This window comes from Pezoporus flaviventris, unplaced genomic scaffold (genome assembly GCF_033815535.1).
Source record: "Pezoporus flaviventris isolate CSIRO_AGI_PZ_B2104156 unplaced genomic scaffold, CSIRO_AGI_Pfla_v1 ptg000036l, whole genome shotgun sequence".
NCBI lineage: Eukaryota > Metazoa > Chordata > Aves > Psittaciformes > Psittacidae > Pezoporus > Pezoporus flaviventris.
This window is the reverse complement of record NW_026892584.1, coordinates 32,382,353-32,405,562: the sequence shown is the minus strand read 5'-3', so window position 1 is coordinate 32,405,562 and position 23,210 is coordinate 32,382,353. Positions and strand designations below refer to the sequence as shown.

At 37.1% G+C, this 23,210-nt stretch overlaps 1 protein-coding gene across 5 annotated transcripts in view; it reads left to right on the top strand.

Annotated features, from left to right (window-relative positions):
* EML5 (EMAP like 5) overlaps positions 1 to 23,210 on the top strand; it is a 101,545-nt gene that overhangs the window by 70,247 nt on the left and 8,088 nt on the right. For 2 of the 5 annotated variants that reach the window (XM_061463784.1, XM_061463783.1), the window contains exons 28-34: positions 10,873 to 10,951; positions 12,031 to 12,160; positions 12,486 to 12,584; positions 15,722 to 15,742; positions 18,585 to 18,758; positions 20,061 to 20,269; positions 21,193 to 21,350. In XM_061463784.1, the coding sequence (XP_061319768.1) occupies positions 10,873 to 10,951; positions 12,031 to 12,160; positions 12,486 to 12,584; positions 15,722 to 15,742; positions 18,585 to 18,758; positions 20,061 to 20,269; positions 21,193 to 21,350 (870 nt within the window). Of the gene's footprint in view, positions 1 to 10,859; positions 10,952 to 12,030; positions 12,161 to 12,485; positions 12,585 to 15,721; positions 15,743 to 18,584; positions 18,759 to 20,060; positions 20,270 to 21,192; positions 21,351 to 23,210 lie in introns of those variants that run through there. The other 3 variants (XM_061463785.1, XM_061463786.1, XR_009745168.1) reach the window with 3 other exon arrangements.

The following is a 23,210-nucleotide window of genomic DNA, read 5'->3' as shown; positions in this document are numbered from 1 at the left end:
CAGTATAGTTAGGTGTAACAGTGTAGAGAAATAGTGGGTTGGAAACTTCCTGCAAGAATGGGAGGGGTTCTGTTACAATGTACATGCCTCTTTCCACAGTGAAGTTAACAGTCCGTGATGCCTTTGAGAAATGCAACATGACTTACGTAGGTGTTTTGAGCTCATCTTTTTTTTTTAGTTTTGATGCTGAAGGAGATAATGGATGCCTGTGTATGAAGCTGTAGCTCCCTGTTTTGCATTTAAAATTAGAAACTGTCTTTCTGTTTATTAAATAATTTATTTGATGTGGAAATCAAAAATAAATACTGCACATGCCCTCAATATTTTGAGTTTATATTTGCTGTTGTTAATGAAAGGTATGATTTGTGATTTTTAAGTGAAATTATAAGCCTCTGGTATTTCTTTCAGTAGCTGTTTCTGGAAGATGAGTTGTGTTTTTAAGTTTCACATAAAAATATTAAGGAAAGTTCTGTTGTAAGGTAACTAGGTTCTGATTCAGAACACATAAAAGTTCATGAAAGGATTTCATTGCCTGCGTTGTTTAAAAGTTTGGGCCCTAAAATTTGAAATAAAAGTTTTTTGTGAAAGTTGGAACCAGAATATGGTTGCTGCGTGCATTTTAACTTCTGTTCTGCTGATGTTAATACTGTGTAAGCTTAGGAAAGGTTTTAATAAGTCTGCTTTCATAGATACTAATTTTATTTTATTTTTATTTCCCTTTTGCTTCATATGAAGGCAGGGGGTAGTCAGGTAAGTTCATTTACACAAAGTCCAGGATCAAACACACTTTAATAACTTAAGCTGCTTGGAAAAGTAGTGATACTTTGAAATAGAAATGAAGGTTTTAACTCTTTGTAAGTAAATAGTAACTTGTTAATGGGTGGAAAAGGGATAAGGGACAATGAATAAGCCCAGTTCTTGGTCTGAGTGGCTGTGAGAAGGGTGCTAAATAGAGTATTTTGGGGGAAGTTAATCAAGTCTCCTCCTCTTTTCCTCATGACTTTGGAGTGGCTAAGGAACAGCTTCACTTAAGTAGCTTATAAAGTCTAACTAGAAGCCTAATTCTTGTGGACTTCCATAAGACTGTATCACAGTGTTGGTCTAGAGGTCCAGCATGGAATAAGATGTGCAGGGAGCACATTGTGGAGATGCCTGAAGTGGCTGTATAAGCAGTATCACCATGTCTGCACCGCTGTGTTGGAGCTAATAAAGCTTCAGGGACAAGAGGAGTGTTATTTTCTTGGCTGCGGCATTTGACGTACCATTGCATGTGTACTAAAGCATCTGATCTGCTGGGTCCAAGTATCATCCAAACGATATGCAGAGTAACTAGCTTGGGTGCCAGCAGTAGGTAATAAGTTTCATAAGTAATACTCCTATGTTTGTAGTAGAACAAATCCATAGGCTGTAGGGCACCCTTCAGACTTGTAGACTAAGCTGCCAGTACACTTGGACCTACACAGACTAAGAAAGGAGAACTCCCTATACCTACCTGGACCCTGTTTCCACAATGAAATCACATCCTTATGGTGATAGATGATAGAATTGTGTTATTCTCTGTGTATCCTTCTGCAGACAACTTGACATAATGAAGAAAGCCACAGTCTTGATCTAAATTTTAAGTCATAGAATCATAGAATAGTTAGGGTTGGAAAGGACCTTAAGATCATCCAGTTCCAACCCCCCTGCCATGGGCAGGGACACCTTGTGCTAAACCATGCCACCCAAGGCTCTGTCCAGCATGGCCTTAAACACCGCCAGGGATGGAGCATTCACACCACCATCTCAAATTAATTCTGGTTTTGGGCTTTTTAAAAAATGTGTATCTGTAAAGTCAGTTTCTTTGCAAGTTATACAGAACGTGTATAACACAGACTTTCCTTCTGCATTGGTTCATTCACAGGGTTTTTTGGGTATACTGCTGTGATGAGTTGACCCTGGCTGGACACCAACTGCCCACTAAAGCCAATCTGTCACTCTCCTCGTCAGCCCAACATGGGAAAGAAAATGTTAACAAACGGCTTGTAGGTCAAGATTAGGACAGGGAGATCACTCAGTCACAGGCAAAAGAGGCTTAACTTGGGAAAAAAATTATTTAATTGCCAATAAAATCCATGTAGGATAATAAGAAATAAAAACTAAATTTTCAAACACCTTCCCCACAGCCCTCCCTTCTTCCTGGGCTTATCTTTACTCCCAATTTCTCAGCCTGCTCCCCACCCAGTGGCACAGGAAGATGGGGAGTGAGGCTTCTTTGCTTCTCTCACTCCTTCCTACTAAAGGGGAAGACTCCTCACACTCTTCCCCTGCTCCAGCTTAGGAGCCCTCCCATGAGAGACAGTTCTTCACAAATTTTTACTTGGGTCCTTTCCATGGGCTGCAGTTCTTCATGTACTGCTCCAGCATGGATCCCTTCCATGGGACCACACATCCTGCCAGAAGCCTGCTCCAGCGTGGACTTCCCATAGGGTCACACAACCTCCTTTGGGTGCATCCAGCTGCTCCCATGTGAGGTCCTCCCCAGGCTGCAGGTGGATATCTGCTCCTTCATGGGCCTCCATGGGCTGCAAGGGCACAGCCTGCCTCACCATGGTCTGCACCACAGGCTGCCCGGGAATCACTGCTCCAGTGCCTGGAGCACCTCCTCCCTTCCTTCTTCACTGACCTTGGTGTCTGCAAAGCTGTTTCTTTCACATATTCTCAATTTTCTCTCTGGCCACCACTGCCAGACATTAGAAGAGATATGTTTCATGTAGTAACACTTCATTAAAATCCTTGTATTCTCAGGATCACATGCTAGTGTAGAAGTACATGCTAGTGTAGAATGTGCTTCTGAGAATGTTTTTTAAGTAATTTTGAGTTTGGGTATAAAGAAGATTCCTTATCAGAAAGTTACCTGAATCTCTTTTCTTACTGAGTGCATTCTCTATGGGAGAAGATGGAAATAAAGACAATACCAAAAATGTAGTTACTACTTAAGACTGATTAGTGATGTGCCCTCTGTATAGAGGGAATATGATTTTTAGTATCCAGATTATTAGATGAGAGCATACCTGAAATCTTGTCTCTTTCTTAGTTCTGTCTCATAAAAGCACATCTGTGAGGCCAGGAGTAGTCCAACACTATGGCCTGGATTGAGAGTCAGAAATTACTGAACTGGGTATCAAAAATTGATGCTCTAAGATTATTTTGATTCTAATGTTATTAGCTTAAGTTGATCTCGCCTTTTACCTTGTAAGTGGTAGGGTGACATAGGAAATCAGAGGCTTAGGTTGTTTGTCCATCAAAACTTCACATCACCAGTTGGGTCAAAACAGTGTCACTCCTTTTTGCTAAAGCTCTACAGAAAGGAATGGAAGAATCCCTAGGGTCAGAAAGAGAAAATAAGCAAAAAAGGCTGCAAAACACTGTAGTCTGGTGAGCAAGTAGTTTCTCAGTGAGGTATGGAACATGGGATTCTACATTCAGTGTAGCATAATAATTTTCTGCCAGTGTTTCTTTAATTCAAAATGTAAGCGCAGTTTCTAGAATGTGCATACTACCTCTCCAGTATGGTCCTGTTCTTGGTTTCCTGGTTTGGCTCATAAAATTACTTTCTTTTTCCTTGCAATAACAGAAGTTAAAAAAAAAACAAAAACAAAACAACTGTTTTCCCCTTCACAACAGCAGTTTCCCTAGGAGCAGTGGACATTTGTGTATCAGTCATTTTTGTGGCTAGCACTCAAGTTAACCTATTCCAGTTTCTCACCATCTTAACAGTAAAGAGTTTCTTCCTTATATCTAACCTAAATCTCCCCCCTGTTTAAGTGTAAACCCATTACCCCTTGTCCTATCTCTGTAGTTCCTGATGGAGAGTCCTTCTCCAACATCCTTGTTAGGTCCCCTTCAGATATTGGAAGACTGCTATGAGGACCCAACCTGTAGCTAGCAGTGCCTGGGGTTGCCCCAAACCAGGTGTACGACCGTGCACTTCACATTGTTGAACTTCATGAGGTTGGCATTGGCCTACCTCACAGGTGTGTCAAGGTCCATCTGGATGGCATCCCTTCCCTCCAGTGTATCAGCTGAACCACGTAACTTGGTGTCATCAGCAGACATGCTTATTCCATGAAGTTAAACATGCACAACCTTTCTTTGAGTAATTCAGGTGTTGTGTTTGCCAACTCTTGAAAAACTTGATATACTTCACAGCTTTTTGGGTCTGCTTCTGCTTGCTTTCTCTGTTTTTGCGGTAGGAATAATTACTAAGAATTATATTCTAATGCCAACACTTGTTTATAATTCCCATTGAAGTGAATGGGAGTTTTCTGTAGGAATACTAGATTTATATAACCTCTGAAGTTGTGAATAATCCCCTTGTAAAAAGAAGTAAAAAAACTAGAAAGCAAATATAATTATTTCTATTAATAATTCACAGACACCTAGCTTTCAGCCAAACTTGTATAAATAATCCTTTTCTCTTTCCCACCTGCTGCTGAAAAGAGGTTCCAGGTAATGCTTTTATTTTGCTATCTAGTCTGTATTTTACTCTCATCTCTCATTTTCCTTGAAAAGCCATCTGTCATGTTGGGTGCTATACTGTGCACCTTTCACTCTATTCATAGGATATATGAAAATAATTATGAATAGTCACTGTCAAGAAGCAGTGTTTAAGAAGTAGCAGGTTTCATTATCTTCTAATGGAAATCAGACATAAGAAGTTAAACAAGTAACTCTGAAAATCTTGCCAAGAGTAAATGGAAAGACCTTTTCCTTTTAAAATCGGTTCATGCTTGCCCACACTTGACTTGAAAGTCACTTTATGCTGAAGGCTAGTGCAAAATCAATTCCCACTGCCCCAAAGTATGAGGTGTAGTTATAGTGACTCTCACAGGAAGGGACTTTTTTTTGTACTAAAGAGCTGCAAAATCATATCCAAAAGAACACTTGGATTATTAAAAGAGAATTAAATGTTGATTGACACTGTCATAAGTTACCATGGAACTTGAAGAATTGATGTCAGTTTATCTTAACCACAAAAGACCATCCCTTTTTCTGTTAATAACTGTAGAAACTCAGTATCAATACTAAAAATAGGGAGTGAAGTACAACAGCATGTAAGACAATATGGGTAGCAGTGTCAAAAATACTGAAATAATGCCTCAAACCATGAAATGAGGCTTTCTTTGTTTCGCAAACTACTTCAAAGTGCTTGTATTCCTTTTTTTACAGTCTTATAACAAGAAAATATATATACACACTAAGTCTATTAATATATATATTAATATATATACACACTAAGTCTATTTTCATGTTGAAAGTAAAATGCTGATATTGAGGTATTTCTTTTCTGTATGATAGATGGCTGGAACTCTCCTTCTGCCTGTGCAAACTGACCCCATCCATATGTGCATTCATCCCAAAATGTTATTCATGCTCTCCTTCCCATCTTTTTGCATGCAGTTTTTGAGCATGCAACCAGTTATACATGCAGGCACATGACCATGTTGTATTTGCCATTATTCACTTGCCTAAACATTAAATAGTAAATGAAAAATACCCTTAGCTTTCACACCTTTAAAAAAAAACCTTGTAATTTGCATTCTAGTTCCACTGCTCTGAATTAGTATAGACTTAGCCTTTCTTAGGTGAGTACTTGCATAAATTGTATAGGTGACCTGTGAGATAATATGGCTGAGTGTGAATTGTCAAGTCAGGTTTTACTGACAATTGTACATTCACTTGATTCTTTTGTATGGTAACGTACAGATATAAATATACTCTAATGATTGGCTAAGGATGAATATCAACCTAGATTTGTATCTGTTTATCTGTATAGTCTTTTTAAGTATAGGTGGTCTATTCAGGTGGTGGGATAATGTGGGATAGTTTTACCTCTTCTCCCATTCGATCACAAGGGATTAGCAGACATATTATAAAAACGCCGCATTCTACATCCAAGCAGCAGAGGAATCTTCACTTTCAGTCAGCTCAGTTCCCATAATATAAACCTGTACCGGAAGCATGTCCTTTCAGTTTTTGCTGCTTTCATGAAACCTCAGATATGCGCTCCTGGTCTATTTGTTTCTTCTGCCTTCTTTTCCGTAAATGAAATGGGGGGGAGAAAGGGAGGAAGAAATGAGGCTTGTGTAGTCTGTGTCAAATGCAAGGGTGACAAGTGGAAGAGGGGCTCTTTATGCTGTGTTTTAACAATTTCTAGAACAACAGTAATAAGACTTCCAGGATTGACTGTGACAAATTAGAAATTAAAAATATAAAGTATTTGGAGCATTCTGGAGTGATCAGAAGGTGGATTGTGCAGTTTTGCTCAATCTTCCCCCTGTGCCTATCCATGAAGCAGGACTGATCTCCAGTGATAGAGCCTACAGCCCTTTTACACCACTGGAATTGTCTCTCAATTCTATGCCAGTAGATCTGTTTAAGTAACTATAGTCATCGAACTTCCTACTTCTGTTAAGCTTGGCTTTAGTGGTATGGATTTGTATGGTTGGTTGCTTTTCTTTCCCCAGGGAAATGGTTGTTGAATCTACTTTTCATTTTCTTTGCCTCAAATGTGTAATTATTCGGGGTACTTATTTCCTCTGCTGGTTTAGATTTATCCTTTTTATTTCCTTAAATCTCCCCTGACCAATGCAGTCTCTGATTTTTATGTATCTTTGCAACAGTAGTCAAACAGTAGTAGCCTCTGACAACCAATTAAACACACATTGTTCCTCTTAAACAGTAATGTTTTTGGGAATGCCTGTTTTTTTCTTGGAATCTCTAAATTGAGATAGGCATAAAATATTTTTATGGATAGATTGTTAGGAGTTGTCCCAAGAGAACTGGACTCAGTTCCCTACAGTTTCTACTGCTTGTTTCAAATCAGGTGGATTTTCTTGATGGAAATGTAGTAGTCTCCTCTCTTTGATCTGAAATCTTCATTTGCTCTTGAGCTACTTTTTGCAGTGTTTTTTGGTTCTAGTTGTTTGGGTTTTTTTGAGTAGCATTAGTTACTGATACACTTCTTAGTCTGCTGTTCAAAATGATAGAGAAATTTATGCAAGAATACTGAATCTAGAAATTGACATTCTTGTTCCATGTGCTGACTGCAGTTTAGAGTAAGCTACATTGAAAGATTTCCTTGCTGTCTGAAAAGCATTAGAAATTATGCTACTCTCTTATCTAGGAAGGCTCTCTGGAACTGTAAGAGTGTGTCTTTTTCTACTTTCCTTAAGAAGATTTGGATATTTTTATGCTGTTTTTTGTGTAGGCTGGCAATCACATCTTGGCTGTTGAGGCTTCACAGCTGAGTAGTCACATTTTGATTTTCTTTTTAGTCCTTAGCATGTCTTTGACAGCTGGATTTCTTTTAGAGTTGTACAACATGCCAGTAGAAGCAGCATGCACAATAACCAGCATGCCAGTCCCACATTTCTGCAATATAGCTGCTGCATGGGATGAGGGAAGAAGTAATATGACAGTGGAAAACTAGTTATAGATTTCTCTTCCCTCCTCTCTTCCCTCCCTCCCCCCCCCCCCCCCCCATTATTAGGAAAGCTAACAGAATCACTGATACACAGTCTTCCAATTTTCAGTACATCAGCGTTGTTTCTGATTTCCATTTTTAAAAAGAGAAAGGTGCGCGTTGTGTTTCCTTAGTTTAAGAAAGGATTTAAAATCAGTGTTATGTAAGGGTTTTTTAAGGAACCACTTTAGAATAAGTGTTTTTTAAGGAACTTCTTTTGTTTGTAAATGTGCTCCTAGTTATTTAATAAATGAGTAGCAATTGTTTATGGAGGTATCAAAGGAATTAAAGAATTTTAATTACAATTCAAAGCAATAAACTGTCAATAGGAAAAATATTCATTAGTAACTCTTAATATCATTAATCTATTACACAAACCAGCTATTATATGTATTTCAATAACTATAATTCTTATCCATAAAATAATGGGGTATGTATGTGCATATTCAATTCACTTGTTAGCCCTATTTATTCTTCAAAGACTTTTGATTGCGCAGGGAGGGAACTGGTTATTATTTTGCCATTTAACTTCAGACACTATAAGCACTAGAATTTGTTCAGTTTTAAGCAGTACTTACATTCATATGCAAAAAACCCCAACAACCAAACAAACCACTCCAAACCTCAAACAAAGCTTTATTTCTTAAAATAGCCCATTCCCCATACAGAATCTGTACCTTTCAGTTTTTTTCATGAATTTCAGTAGTTTTACTTGATTGGAGTTGATTCAGTTTGAGTAGCACACAGTGTTAAGAAGGCTTCTATAGCACTGGGAGATACCTGTTAACCTCTTGATCAGCGTATTTGTAACTGAAATTGCTCATCTACTGTGAAGGCGGGGAACAAATATGGTAATTTTCCTCTGCAAAACTTTAGATACCCTCTCTCCATATGTATTTAATATGATAAACATTGTGACCTGTTAGGAGTGTTTTCTGTTGATGATTTAGAAATTTCTGAGTAAAACTGTGATTTCTTTATTTTTAAAAATGAAAAAGTGAGATCTTTAATTATACTTAGAGATACTATTTTAGTTAATGTGACAGGCTAGATGAGAGGGTGCTAGGAGTTGATAAGACTGAAGAGAAGAAAGGACCTCAAAAATAGCTGGGGAGGTGAGGACTTTTCCATCAGCTATAAAAACTGGAAAGAGCTGGTTGAAAGAGTGGTCATAAAATCAGATGTTAGGTTTGCTGGCAGAAATCAGATGTGTTCCTTGATTCCTGTACTGGCCAAGATGCTTGTATGGGTAATGAGGAGGGCAGCCCAGACCGTGCTTGGTGTGCTTTTCCACCTTTTTTTGCAAAATTTAGGAGAATACTTTTTTATCTCCACAAACTAAGGGGCAGGATGCTATGGCTGTGATCTTGGTCCATGTTATAACCGAGAAACAAATTCAAATGCCTTGTTTTTCTGTCTTGAGATGTGTGGATTCCTTGTAACTGGAGACCTCATAGAGGAAAAAAAGATCTGTAACTTGAGGACCTTTGAGAATGAAGTCTGGGGTTGCATTCCCACCAGACGTATTTCAAGCAGGACTGACAGTGTATTTAAGAGTTGCTATCTTTTAATATTTGTTTCTGAGCAAGGATACCTTCAGTGCACATCCCCACCTGCATTGCTCTATATGGTTGGTGTCCCCAGATTTTTGCCTTTACTGCCAGTTTGTTAGAAGTCTTATTTCCAAGAGTAAGAATTTTGGAGTAGCAAAAACCAAGTGTTAGACTACCATTCTTTGTGAAGTTATAAAAGTCATTCTCCATACTTCAATTAGTGTCCGCTGTTTTAATTTGCACTTATTTATGAATGAATATGAAATATGACCCTTAATTATTGTCCTTCATGCCTGTAGTTTTCTTTTTAACTTTACATTATTATTTTATACTTTGCTTTGATAAGAATTTGCTTAATGCCCATATTAAGTTTTAATAAACTTGATCATGTTTGCATGATCCAGGCATCTGCCAGGCTGCTTTACCAGACAGAAATTTTTCATCCGTGTGGATTTTTTTGTCTTTTTTTTTTCCATAGGTACCTGACAGGCATCTAAGCATAGAGGAAGTACTGAAGTATCTCAGAACACAGTCTATAGTTCCTTGCTGAAAAAATTGTGTTATAATATGTACAAATCTTTTAATTGGGGATATGACATAAATCTATAAATAGTACTAAAATTAGTCAGGGAGAATGGATTAATAAAGCTCAGAAAATGGTATTTTATTTGAATAATTTAATATTATTCAAATATATGTATGTATTTGAGCTACATACTTTTCAGATGTAATTCAAAATATACAATGTACAAACAAATCACAGTATATTCTTAGAATCATAGAATGATTCTTATTTCTTCTTAGAAAGGACGTGGTGATTATTTTGTGTCAAAGCCATCGTTCAAGAGCAGAGGTAGAATTAAAAGTACTTCATACTAAAAAGGGAATATGAAAGAGAGCTGACCTGTATCACTAGTGTGATACTAGTTTCTCATGCTGCCTATTGGATTAAATCATCTGTATTTCATTAAGTATATACATAGAGTTTATTTTTAAATTTATTTTCTCTTATGGCTCAAACTTAGAGTTTTCTTTTCATAGCCACATACACTGTATTTATAGAATCAATAACCGATGCTTCTGCAAATCACTTGAAATAATTGCCCAGCTTAGATAAAGAAAACTTATTTGTGTGTTTCTCTGTATATGACCCATTGAACATAATCTGAAAGATATGTTACAGATCTTTATCAAACATCTATTTGATATTTCTTCAGTCTGGGCTATTCAGAACAGTGGAACAGAAGTTATGGCTGATATTCATGCATTTGCATGGTAATAATTTACTTCTAAGCGTTGATCAATAACTTGTTTCTATTGATGTAAAAGTGAATGGGCAGGTGTCCCTTGAGTTCTTTACAAACTATTACAAAAATAGGAAAGTTAGGGCCTTCTGAGGGCACATGGCAACAGGAATGATTATCTCAAGTATGTAGATTAATCAGATAAGCCTTTAAAATTTATCCAATAAGAATTGCTACAAAGATGGAAATACCTGAAGAACATAGCATGAATAAGTGAAGAATATTTTATCGGTGGTCATTCATTGTAAAACAAGCTATTGTATTAACCTCATGGGTTGTTGAAGAATTGACAAAAAAAAAAACAACCTAGCATGTTAAACAAAGATTTTTTTTCTTTGATTTTTATTTTTTGCTTTGACAGAGGTGTTTCTTTTAAAAATAAATGAAAATATCAGTTAAGCAGGATAGGGCTAGAAGTTTTCCATATGCATTAGCATGTTGGAAGGTACTGTGTTAGTATGGAATGGGTGACGGACAGCGTTCTCTTATTCGCAGTTCTTTATTTCAGACCACCAGTTAGTAGGGCATTGCCACAGCCGGAGAAACTTCAGACAAATAATGTTGGGAAAAAAAAGAGACCTATAGAGGTAAGAAAAACATTGATCTCCTCTTCCTTTCCTTCTATGATTATTAATTCCCTTCCCCTTATCCCCCCAGAAATTGACACACTTGTGGGCACACTAAATGATTGATCCATTTTACACGTAATCAATGATGGAAACACTGAATAGTGAGAAAATAGCCCAAAAAGTGGCAGAGGGTTTTGGGTTTTTTTTTCAACTCAAAAGCCTGATACTACTTTTTCTTGCAAATGAAATGGAGCACAACTCAATTTTTAGTAACAATAAAACCTTTTAAATACAGTGTGTAGAAAGCAATTATGTGCTGGTTAGATAACTGAATTGTTAATGGGTGTATTATTGCTAATAAACTAAGCAGTTTTTAAAAAATTGACTTTAAAACTTAATCTGAAGTTTATCATTTTACTAGCTTTAAAAATAAAATATTTTTTAAAAGTCTATTAATGATGTCCTTAGCTCGGGCATTTGGTGTTTTTTCATTATGTGGCTTATGCAAATAAATATACTTTGTTTTGATTAATCTGAAGTGAAAATTTCATCTAACTTTGAAAAATGCTGTTTATTATGTTTATTCTCTATGGTTATTATGTTTATTTTCTATGATAGTTCTATGGTAGCTGTTTGTTAATAAACAGCCTTTTATCATCAATGTTCTAGAAGTTTTAGGCTGCAATTGAGCTTTTTTAATGGCCAGCTGGAATTAAATTGTGGACCACTGTTTATCATTCTTTGTTTCTTGGTACCTTTTGCATCAAAAAAACTGTGTTCTTTGCTCACTGTAATTTATTTACATGCATGTCTATGAATATCTGTCTGTATGTATATTATGTTTGTATACAAGTATTCTACAGCATCCACTAAACAGAGATGACAGGATGACATGACTGGGTCTGATAAGAATAAGCAGCAATGTAAGCTGATAGGGAAGGCACAGTCTCAGTTTCTGTTGGTTTGAGACATTATTAAACATATTTTCTTTTACTGCATAAAGATGTATTTGGAAAATAAAACTCTGGAAAAGACATTAAAGTTAATAAATGCTTTCAGGTTTTGACTGTCTAATGGATGTAAATATATTTTTTTAGGACCTAATTTTGGAGCTGGTATTTGGGTACCGAGGCAAGGACTGCAGAAACAATGTGCACTACTTGAATGATGGTGCTGATGTAATATACCATACTGCGTCCATTGGGATCTTGTATAATGTGGCAACAGGTAGGAGAAAACGCACTTGAGGAAAAGTATTTCCTCACACACTTTGAATTACAGAACTGGTATGCCTTAGGTCTCATGAAAGTATGTGGGAAAACTAGTATTTGTTGCTGAAAATTTATCCTGTGGGGATGATTCATAATAGCTGCATAAACAAACTAAATATATTGAAATGTTTCCAGTGACTGAATTTTGAGGGAAGTAAAGATTTGATTATTTTGTTACTAGCTTTCCAAAATTCCTCTTGGATAACTTTTTCAAACATTAACCGTGTCTATGTGTATGTAAGTGTTATAACTAAAGGTTGGACTTTTTTTTTTATTTTTAGGCTCTCAGTCTTTTTACCAGGAACACAACGATGATATTTTGTGCCTCACTGTAAATCAGCACCCCAAGTTTACCAACATAGTGGCAACTGGCCAAGTAGGTATGTTTGAATATTTGTAAAAAAAAATTAACATAAGAGCATGCAATTAGGGCCATGTGAGTTCATGATAAATCACAAAAATATTTGATTATGCTATCTCGTTTGTATGAGTGTTACTCAGTTACCTGTCCTCTTTATATATTTGAATGTAATTTAATAAAGCTGAACAAAAAACATTAAGGCATGAAAGAAGATTAAGCTTATCTTTTCTTTGGAGTGTTATCAAAAATATTTTTATACAAGTCTTAAGCCCCATGAAATTAGTTTGGTTTTATTTAACCATCAGCTTGAGTAGGCTGAAGCTTAATTGAGCTATCCTTCATTTTTATATGGACCAAAATAAATGCCACTTTATGTAGGTTCTGTCTCATCAGGCAGATTTATAATACCCACTTGGTGTTTTGATAATACATAGTTGTAATATTCTAACCTGAATTAAATCCCTAATGCTGTTTCCCTACAGAAAATTTAGTTTTAGGGGCAAAAAAAATGTATGTTTCATAATAATATTAAAATTGATCTACAGACTAACCAGGAAAAAAAGATAAAAAGATCCCCACTGTGCATCTCCACAGCTGAACTAATACTGCTGATTCTAAATTTTGCAGAACACTGTGTTTTTATAGTCCTACAACTCAACTGCAGTTTTCTTATCTTCATTTGATTCTCAGCAGATTCAAAACCACATGGTTTTCCTTAGTGCATAGAATACAAAACCCCTTGGTTCATTTTAGCCAGAATATGTTTTTTTCCCTGTAGGTTTGTTTTAGATGTTTCATCTAAATATGGTCAGTTTGTTTATTACCTGCTTCCCTCTGTGTTTTGGATTTTTAGGTGCATGTCTCATTAAAATTGACTCATTGATAGTGGTAACTGCTTAGCTAAAATAGCTTCATTTCTTGGTGAGTTTCTTACCTCACATCAATTTAAATAAATCATTAATGGAAATTATTTAAATGGAAAAAAACTATCAGCAGATTTTGCCTATGCTTTAGTTGAAAAGAACATTTGCAGGAATTACAGACCTTTTATTGTCTTCAGGAATTTGCTTTTTCAGCCTATTTCTTAATCTGGCCCTGTTTGCCTTTTCCTATGACAGAATATATGGGAAGAATGTAGGCATAATGTGAAAATGTGGGGTTTTTGTGAATTTTCTTCTGTGTTCATCTTACTCAAGAAGAAACACATGACCCTTAATGCTTTTTTATTTCATAATAATTTCTACATCTATAGCACTAGAACAATTTTAACTGCTTTGTGATGTGGATTAAGGCATACAAATCAGGAGCAGATGAAACGTAAAAAGTAGACTGCAGAACATTTTTAAAGAGAGAATTAAATCTGAAAAATGAGCTGGAAGCAAAATATCTTCAAACAACACTTATTTTTAGAATCTGAACAGATGTTAAGGAGTAAATATGTCATAAAGAACATACTTAACTGCTGTTACTTTTCCTACTCATGTGACTGGCACAAACATAGCTTCACCATCATGATTTGACTCTTCAAAATACTTACAGAAACATTACTTCAAGCATTTTTAAACTGTAATGCTGCTATGCAGAGTCTTGATAATACTTCCCAGTACCTGAACCTTTATATTCCTTCTTTCTTAATGCTCCTACAGAAGAACATTGGGTGTATTTGCCACTTGACAAGATTAGACATTACTACTTTGAGGAAGTATTGAGGAGGTGTGGTCTGGATGATCAGGTAGTGAGGTGGACTGGCTGAAGGAGAGAAGCCAGAGAGTTGTAGTCTATGGGGCTGAGTCTAGTTGGAGGCCTGTAACTAGTGGAGTGCCTCAAGGGTCAGTACTGGGACCAGTATTATTTAATATATTCATCAATGATTTAGATGAGGGGATTGAGTGTACTGTCAGCAAGTTTGCTGATGACACTAAGCTGGGAGGAGTGGCTGACACGCCAGAAGGCTGTGCTGCCATCCAGCGAGACCTGGACAGGCTGGAGAGTTGGGCAGGGAATAACTTGATGAAATATAACAAGGGAAAGTGTAGAGTCCTGCATCTGGGCAGGAACAAGCCCAGGTTCCAGTATAGGTTGGGGAACGACCTGTTAGAGAGCAGTGTAGGGGAGAGGGACCTGGGGGTCCTAGTGGACGACAGGATGACCATGAGCCAACACTGTGCCCTTGTGGCTAAGAAGGCCAATGGCATCCTGGGGTGTATTAGAAGGGGGGTGGTTAGTAGGTCAAGAGAGGTTCTCCTTCCCCTCTACTCTGCCCTGGTGAGACTGCATCTGGAATATTGTGTTCAGTTCTGGGCCCCTCAGTTCAAGAAGGACAGGGACCTGCTGGAGAGAGTCCAGCGCAGGGCAACTAAGATGATTAAGGGAGTGGAGCATCTCCCTTATGAGGAAAGACTGAGGGAGCTGGGTCTCTATAGTTTAGAGGAGACTGAGGGGTGACCTTATTAGTGTATATAAATATATAAAGGGGGAGTGTCACGAGGATGGAGGCAGGCTCTACTCAGTGGCAAACAATGATAGGACAAGGGGTAATGGGTACAAACTGGAACACAAGAGGTTCCACTTAAACTTGAGAAGAAACTTCTTCTCAGTGAGGGTGACGGAACACTGGAACAGGCTGCCCAGGGAGGTTGTGGAGTCTCCTTCCCTGGAGACATTCAAAACCTGCCTGGACACATTCCTGTGTAACATTATCTAGGTTTTCCTGCTCCGGCAGGGGGATTGGACTAGATGATCTTTTGAGGTCCCTTCCAATCTCTAGCATACTGTGATACTGTGATACTTAGCAGAAGTAGCTGTCAGCGTTTTCTGGGGGGGTGTTCCACCTAATTTATTAAAATATCAGTAACATGTTAAATATGTTTTTATTTAGCTTGGCAGAAAGACACCTAACATACATCAAAGCTAGATTTTTATGTTGTAAGTCAAAATGGAAATAAAAATATATTTTATGGATTTTTATTTCTGATGTGACCTCCTTTTATCAGTAGTTGTTCATCTTCAACACTAAAAGCAGTACTGGTGCTGCTGTGATGCAAAGAGATGACATCAAGGTGTGTGTTAAGAAATTACACTAAATGTGGCATATATTTTCTTTAGAACTAATCTTATTTCTGGTCTAATTATTTTTCTGCTGCTTTTCCATTACAGGAGACTCAGCAGATATGTCAGGTAAGGGCAATAAAATTTTAACATCTTCAGGTGTAGTTAGCCTATCTAGTAGCTGTCAACAGCTTTGTAGAGCAATAAGTGACATGAGTTCATTTTTGGTTTATTAAAACCTATATCAGTCATATTACTGTCAGCACTGAATATAAACCACAACAGCTCAGCAGATTGTAAGTATAGAACCAATTAAAATGTTAGAACACACTCAAAAACTACTTTTGTTGTAACGTATTCCCTTCTCGCTGCCCAGTGATCAGTGAGTTCTAATATATACTCCTGCTGTAGCATTCCTACATACACCTGCAGATTTTATAGACATGTTGGGGCTGACAACTAATATTCTTTTAAGACACTCAATTGAGTATAATTTTAAATATGCATTTCTACAGTAAATTCCATTGAGGAGGCCGAGGTGACTGAGTGAAAAAAAAACAATCACCTTTCACATTTATGTATGATTGTCATGCAGTTATTACCACTGATCCCAAATGCTGGTTATGATGTCAGTTTAATTTTTTCTTTATCATTTTGGGTCTTTGACAGCTTGACAGTCTTGACTGAGCCGTTTTTTATTACTATGCTGTTTTCTGAACTGCAATCTTAAAAAATTCATCACCATCATGTGTGAGTGAGTTCATTGTTAAACAGCCATAATTGTTTTGTGACACATCTTCCAGAGATGCATAAATGTGTGTTCATGTATACCTAGAAAGTATAATAATCTTCATGTGGATCTAAAGCTTTTTCTGTGAAGAACAAATGTACAATGGCATTTTTAATGTGTGTTGACTTCTTTTAAATATGTCATATTGTGCCTGCTTTAAGGATGGTAGGAAGTATATAGGTACCTTTTCCCACACTTTTAAACTGTATAAAAGAAGAAGCGGTGATATGGTTGTTTATGTGAAAGAAAATCTCTAGTCCTGCATATAATGCCTAGAGACTTTCCCTCTCTCGCCTGCCCTCTTCCTACTGAAGGTTTAGTTTGACCTTGTATGTGTTACTAAATTCTTTTGTCACTGCCTGAAAACCGGCGCTCTTGCTTTATTCTTTACGGAACCACTAGTCTGGAATCCAAGCTGCTGCCTGCCTTCATTAGAAAGTTGCATAGTTTCACTTAAAATTTATCGATAGCTATTTGGCACCTTGGTCACCAGCAGCTTTTACTTTCCCTGTTCCAATTTTATGTTGCCTACGGTGATGCAGGGGTTCTTGAAGCAGTAATGCTTGCAGTAGGCTGGAATGGCAAATTAAATTTCATAATGACTTGGTATAGATTTCCTTCATCTTAGTGGAGGTATTTTTTTGTCCTGCCAGCCCGTGGTAGCTGACTTATCCCAGAAGGAGATGAAAATCTCTCTTGTGAGAGCAGATGTTGAGCAGCTGGAGTACTCCATAAGCAGGACACAGTGTCAGGACAGAGTCCATGTTTGCTGTCCTGCAAATCTTGTTCTGAAAGATTTTGTTGGTTCTTATTCATAAAACCTATGTGAAAATTTCTGTTTGCCACCCAAAAGATAAATTTTCACCAAGGTTATGTGGGAGGTGCACAGGTAAAGGGCAATGCAGAGTTTTACCCAGGGGAGTGCTGAAGATGAAAAAACAGTTCAAAGCTGTAAGAAAGCTCGTTCTTGCCTCAGCTTTCCATAAGGACAGCAAGGAGTTTGGAGACAACAATTTTGACATAGGCCAGTTGTCCCCAACCCCTGCCCTTTCTGTTTTAATGGCATGTCTGTACAGTGCTGTGGTGCCTCTTGAAAGGTGATAATAACAGTATGTTGGTATCGTGAGAAGAAATTCCAATAGGGACGAGAAGATTTATCTAGAGACTGTTTTGGAACAGCTGTGGAACTGTGCTTAGCTTCATGTTGATAAAATTCACGTAGGCCCCAGCGCCTACTGTTTTCCATTACATGTCTGCCTTTGAGGGACTAGGTTTAGCTGATCAGAAACACAAAATATGGAGCTGAAATAGAATTTAGTTTAAATGAATCTGGGTCTACAACAATAATCAGTGATGTCCAGACTCTGCAGTCACATTTATTAGAGATCAGAAGTAAAGAAGTTTGAGAGAGAATCGTACTGTCCTGGAAATGCCCCAAATGCTATTTAGGGTTTGCAAACTATACATGGATTGCAAGGCTGTTGGAGAGGGAATTGCATTTGGAAAAAAACCCTAACTGTCATCATAATAGATATAATCACATATATTAATAGCATGGAAAAATGGTTCTTACTGCAAAGAGCTTGCAGTCTAAACAGTGCAAGCTAAAATAAATACTCTAGTTCTGCATCAGTAAGCAAGCTGATTATTCAGCTGACGCTCTCCTAAGAGCATGCAGTTCAGACAGATGGCCATTTTGTAGAAAAGGAGATTCTGGCCTTGCAGTGTAAACTAATTTCTCTGTTGCTACCAGTTGTCAAAAGCCTGATGTAGAAACTACATTCTTGATAACCTGTTCAATAGTTATGAAGGTTTTTGAGTTATCATGTGGAACTAAGTTTTACTTAGGAGAAAACAAGAAGACAGCTTGCTTTCAGAGCCTCTATGTGTGCTGTGCCTCAGAAGTCGAGTAACAGGGTAAGCAAAGTTTTCATCTCCAGTAGTGTAAGGAGGCCACAGGCCAACTTCTTAGTCCTATTTAATGATCCTGTTTGCCTTAAATTGATTGCCAAAGGAAGGCCAAAATCTCCTTTTTTTGTTTCCTTTTTTTTTTTTCTCTGCCCAGAACAGTTCTGTTTGTCTGATTAAAAAATATTACCTGCTTCAATAAGAATTCTTCAGTAAGACTTTATTAGACATTTTCAAAACATATGCCACTTACATGTTTTTATATCTGTGTAGCTACAGCTCCTTCTATTCATGTGTGGGATGCAATGAACAAACAGACTCTGTCCGTGCTGCGGTGCTACCATTCAAAGGGCGTGTGCTCAGTCAGTTTCAGTGCCACTGGCAAACTGCTGCTCTCCGTAGGGCTGGATCCCGAACACACTATTACCATTTGGAAGTGGCAGGAAGGTAAGAAAGCAATTGTTTCTGTAGAATATGTTTGTACTGTTAGAGGAATGTTGGCTTGAGACGAGAGCAGTTGCAACATAAATATAGGAGAGGTAATATAAATGCAGTTGCCCATTCTACTAACTGCTAAGTAAATATCCTTTGGAACTGTTGTGTAAAGACCAAGGTTTCCAGTTAGAATAATTAAAGAAAATTGTACTCTTCTTTTTTTTTTTTTAAATTTCAGGCATTTCTTTGCTGCTTGGTAAAAACTCTTTATAAAATCTGTTTTGCTTATGAAATTCTTCTCCATTCTTTTTCTTCTTTAAAGTCTGGTTGCTGACTAGTTTGTTATGCTCCTAAAATTATCCCTGCAAAATTGCAAGTTGCAGAAATGTGATGCTCGTATAGCTCCTTTATGCAGCTATATAGTTGGTGTCTTAAGTTAACACTGCATGTTTTCAGATGTGCTTTGATTGGAGTTCAGGATTTAGGCTAAAGCAATTTGGTCAGCTCCTTTCCTCATCTCCTTTCTGTCTGGCAAAACCGTGCCCAGACCATGAAACTGATTTTCTAATCTTAGGGGTTTATTTCCTCTCCCTTTGGCTATATCCACTGATCAGCTAGTATCTCTCAGAAGTTTAAAGATCACCTCCCAAGTTAAGAAAAAGTGATCCTTTACAGCTTGTCTGCTAGATCCTGTTGAGCTGGATGCAATGTCAAATGTGTATTATACAATCTTACGTAGCATGGAGGATGTGTGGTAAAAGGTCATGCAGCAATTCACTGCTGTCAGTCAGAAGTCTCCTTCTTAAGAGTTTATACAGATTCAATGCGGCAGCTAAGGAACTAGACTGAGGAATCTTCGTATGGGTCAAAAGGCCTGATTTTAACGTGTTTGGAGAGACTGGAAAAGCATTAGCTTTGAATCTAAGACCATATGTAACCAAGTAATTTCCTGCAGAAAGTGGGAAGTTTTCTAACCTTGGTGAAATTTAAAGAGAAGTAATTCATTAGTCTCTATAATTTGTCCAGAGTTTGGAGTTTTCAGAGGAGTCATAGGAGTGTAAGAGGAGATGGGAACTTGGATCTGAGATCTTAACTCATTAGGTGCTATGCTTGCTAGAGGGACTGATTTAATATGGTGGTTGTTGGTTTGGTTTTTTATCTGCATCTTGATTTAGTTTTCATTTAGGAGCAGTTTGTGCTTTTCTTCCTGACCTGTATGGTCTTGGGTGACTCTTCCCCATAACTAGGGATTTTTTAACTATAAATGTGTATTTTTCATCAGTGAATTCGGAATGTCCATTTTCTTTCTGCCAGGTGCCAAAATTGCCAGCCGAGCTGGTCACAACCAGCGTATATTTGTAGCAGAATTCAGACCAGATTCAGATACCCAGTTTGTTTCTGTGGGAGTAAAACACGTGAGGTTCTGGACACTGGCTGGACGAGCTCTTCTCAGTAAAAAAGGGCTGTTGAGCTCCATAGAAGATGCCCGAATGCAAACGATGCTCTCTGTGGCCTTTGGAGCGGTATGTATGTTAAGAACTGATTTTTGAATGCATGCAAATAATATTTTATTCTTTTTTTTTTTTTTTGCATTTCTGCCTTTATTCAATGAGTTTAATGAGGTTTTTCAACGAATATGTCGCTTGTTTTATTAAACTCAGTTTAGAGTTTCTAATACTTGCCTGCTAGTTAGAATGAATACCAGCTTTCTTTAGAGCAGAAAAGAAAAAGACTGTGGATTTGTGTTTTTTTCAAGAGAAACAAAAGTGCATGCTTTGTACAGATAATATACTGCTTGGTATTTAATCCAGGTAAAACAAGGCCAACGCTGTACTGCAGGAATCAAAGAGTAGAAATGAGGCTAATTTTATGCCCGCCTGGGTGTGATTGTATTATAATCTGTATGCATTTACTACTCATGGGTGACCTAAGAACAGCATTGTCCTGGGGCATTCGTTAACATCTGTGACTGTTAGATGACCGCGGTGGGATTTTGTTTTGTTTTGTTTTGCTTTGGGTTTTTTTTGACAGATGCAGGCCTCTTTGCTAAATTCCGTGTCTTTGCCATTTCAGGAAGTGCTCTGTATGAGCAGCACTCATTCTGTTCACCTGGGCCGTTAATTTCTTAGCTCTTGCTTTTGTACTTTTTCACAAGAGTTTGTGCACTTTGTAGGCTGAAAACACAGATAGCCCTGTGGCTGCCTTTCTTCCTGTATTGCAGAGCCTATTAGCTACAAGAAAGCATGTTTCGGACTTCAAGAAAGAATATAGTAGCTCGTTGTTTTTTCCCTACAGGTTGTTATTACCCCTTCTACAATTTGCTCCTCTACAGCAGCAAATAAAAGTAATCTAACCTAAATGCAAATGGTGATGATCTTTATATCTGAATGGTTTTCTTCCTGTCTTACTCAGAATCAGATGATGAATATGTTTTTCCCCTTTTCAGAATAACTTGACATTTACAGGTACTATCAGTGGAGATGTTTGTGTTTGGAAAGATCATGTATTGATACGAATTGTGGCCAAAGCTCACAATGGACCAGTTTTCACAATGTATACTACATTAAGAGATGGTTTGATCGTTACAGGAGGCAAAGAAAGGCCGTGAGTCATCTTTTGTTCCGTTTTTTTTCTGCATGAACCTGTATTCTTTAAAAATTGTTTGAACTCATCCCATCTAACACTAGGCAGTTGAGATATCAAAGTTAGAAGAGTAGTAATTTTGTGATTCCTGATTAGGTAGGAAAAAAAGTAGCCACCACCTCCAAAGAGAAGGTAAGTCCATATGAACTTTGGTTACTTATTTTTTTCCATTGATTAGGAGAGCCTAAAGTCACTACAATCGTGACGTGGGTACCTTAAGTACCTAAAGTCAAGGGGGATGAATCAGAATCTAAGTGCTGTACAAGTACTTCTTCAGAATTTTAAATTCTAGGTAACAGTCATGTTTCTAAAGCACATGTACAAGCTTCTTCAGTCACAGTTATCAATGAGCTGAAAATGGCTGAACTATCATAATAAAAAATAGCCTTGAGATCATGTTATTATGCTACTAAATGATTCAGTGGTATTTATCACAACAGTATTACTTTTGAAAGAGAAGGCAAAAACATTTAGTTTAAAATACAGTTCTAAGCATTAAAAAGTTACCTAGTCCTTGGTGGTTACTTCTTTTTCTGAAGTTGAGCTGGGGTTGTTAAGTAATTTGCACAATTGTGATTAAATAAATGAATGATAAATATTATAACATCGTAATGCACAACTTCTTTTAAAGGAAAAATCTGTTTAGTTATGATGGCAGAGGCAAACTCTCTTCTCTCAAATCTAAGGTACAGCAACATCCTTTGTTTCTGGGGTTGTAAGCAAAATACCTCTTCAAGCATTTTAATTTTTTCTTAGTGCCTTGCTAATGATAAAAGGGGAAAAAAAAACTATTTTTTCTTTCAGGTGGACTGTATTACAGTTCTTCCTCCTTAAGCTGCAATACAGTCCACCTGATGGCATGATAATGCCACATTTTGCAGGAGTCTGGCCACTTATTACCTTTTCCTTAAACAGTCCTTAAAGATCCTCAACCCCAGCTGAAAATTTATTTCTCGCTTGAAATATTTTCTTCTAGTATTTAGGAAATGCCACCATGATTTTACTGTCAGAGCCTTTAAATTGTTAGTGTTTGACCTGAAAGAAAGGGTAATGAATAACAGTAAGAAACAATAATCCATCCCCTGTGAGAAAATGGAGTATTGAAAATATACAAAACAAAAGCTACAATTAGGAAAATTGTATGTTTGCTTCTGCCTTGGCATTCTTGACTGCAGTTCTCCAGCCTCTTTTGATAAAATCTTTTTTTGCTGAGTATGTGAAAGCCCTGCTGTTGGGAAGCAAAGAATATTGCACTGCAAGAACTAACAATTTATAATACATTACAGTTCTTTTAGTAATAACAGTACAAAAGCAATAATTTGATTAAACTTTCTGGAGTTCTTTGTCAGGGTTCAATCAGTAATCAAAGTTGTAACAATGGCAGCTCAATGTCATGGAACATTGTATTTCCTGTTGGGGGAGATTATTTTTGAAGACAGATAAAACATGTCCCTGCTCAACTGGAAATGCCATATTTATAACAGTTTCATTAAACATTATCTCCTTTTTAGAAACTTCTTTTAATGTGTTCTTTACCAAAATATGAGTTCTCTTGAAAGTGGGTGGGAAATACTGAGAGCTTTCATGATTAGTACTGATTAGTTGGGTATCTTGTGCAATTAATATTAAGTGTTTTTTCTACAATATCTTTGTCATTTATTTCACATCAATGAAACCAGTGAAATTTTCACAAAAGTGATTTTTTTTGTTGTTGTTTATTTCACAGTAGTACAATATGGATCTTGTATCTTTCCTGTTTCACCAACTATATTTTTGATAATTTCTGCCTGTCTTAATAATATGGCAGTTTGTTCACACACC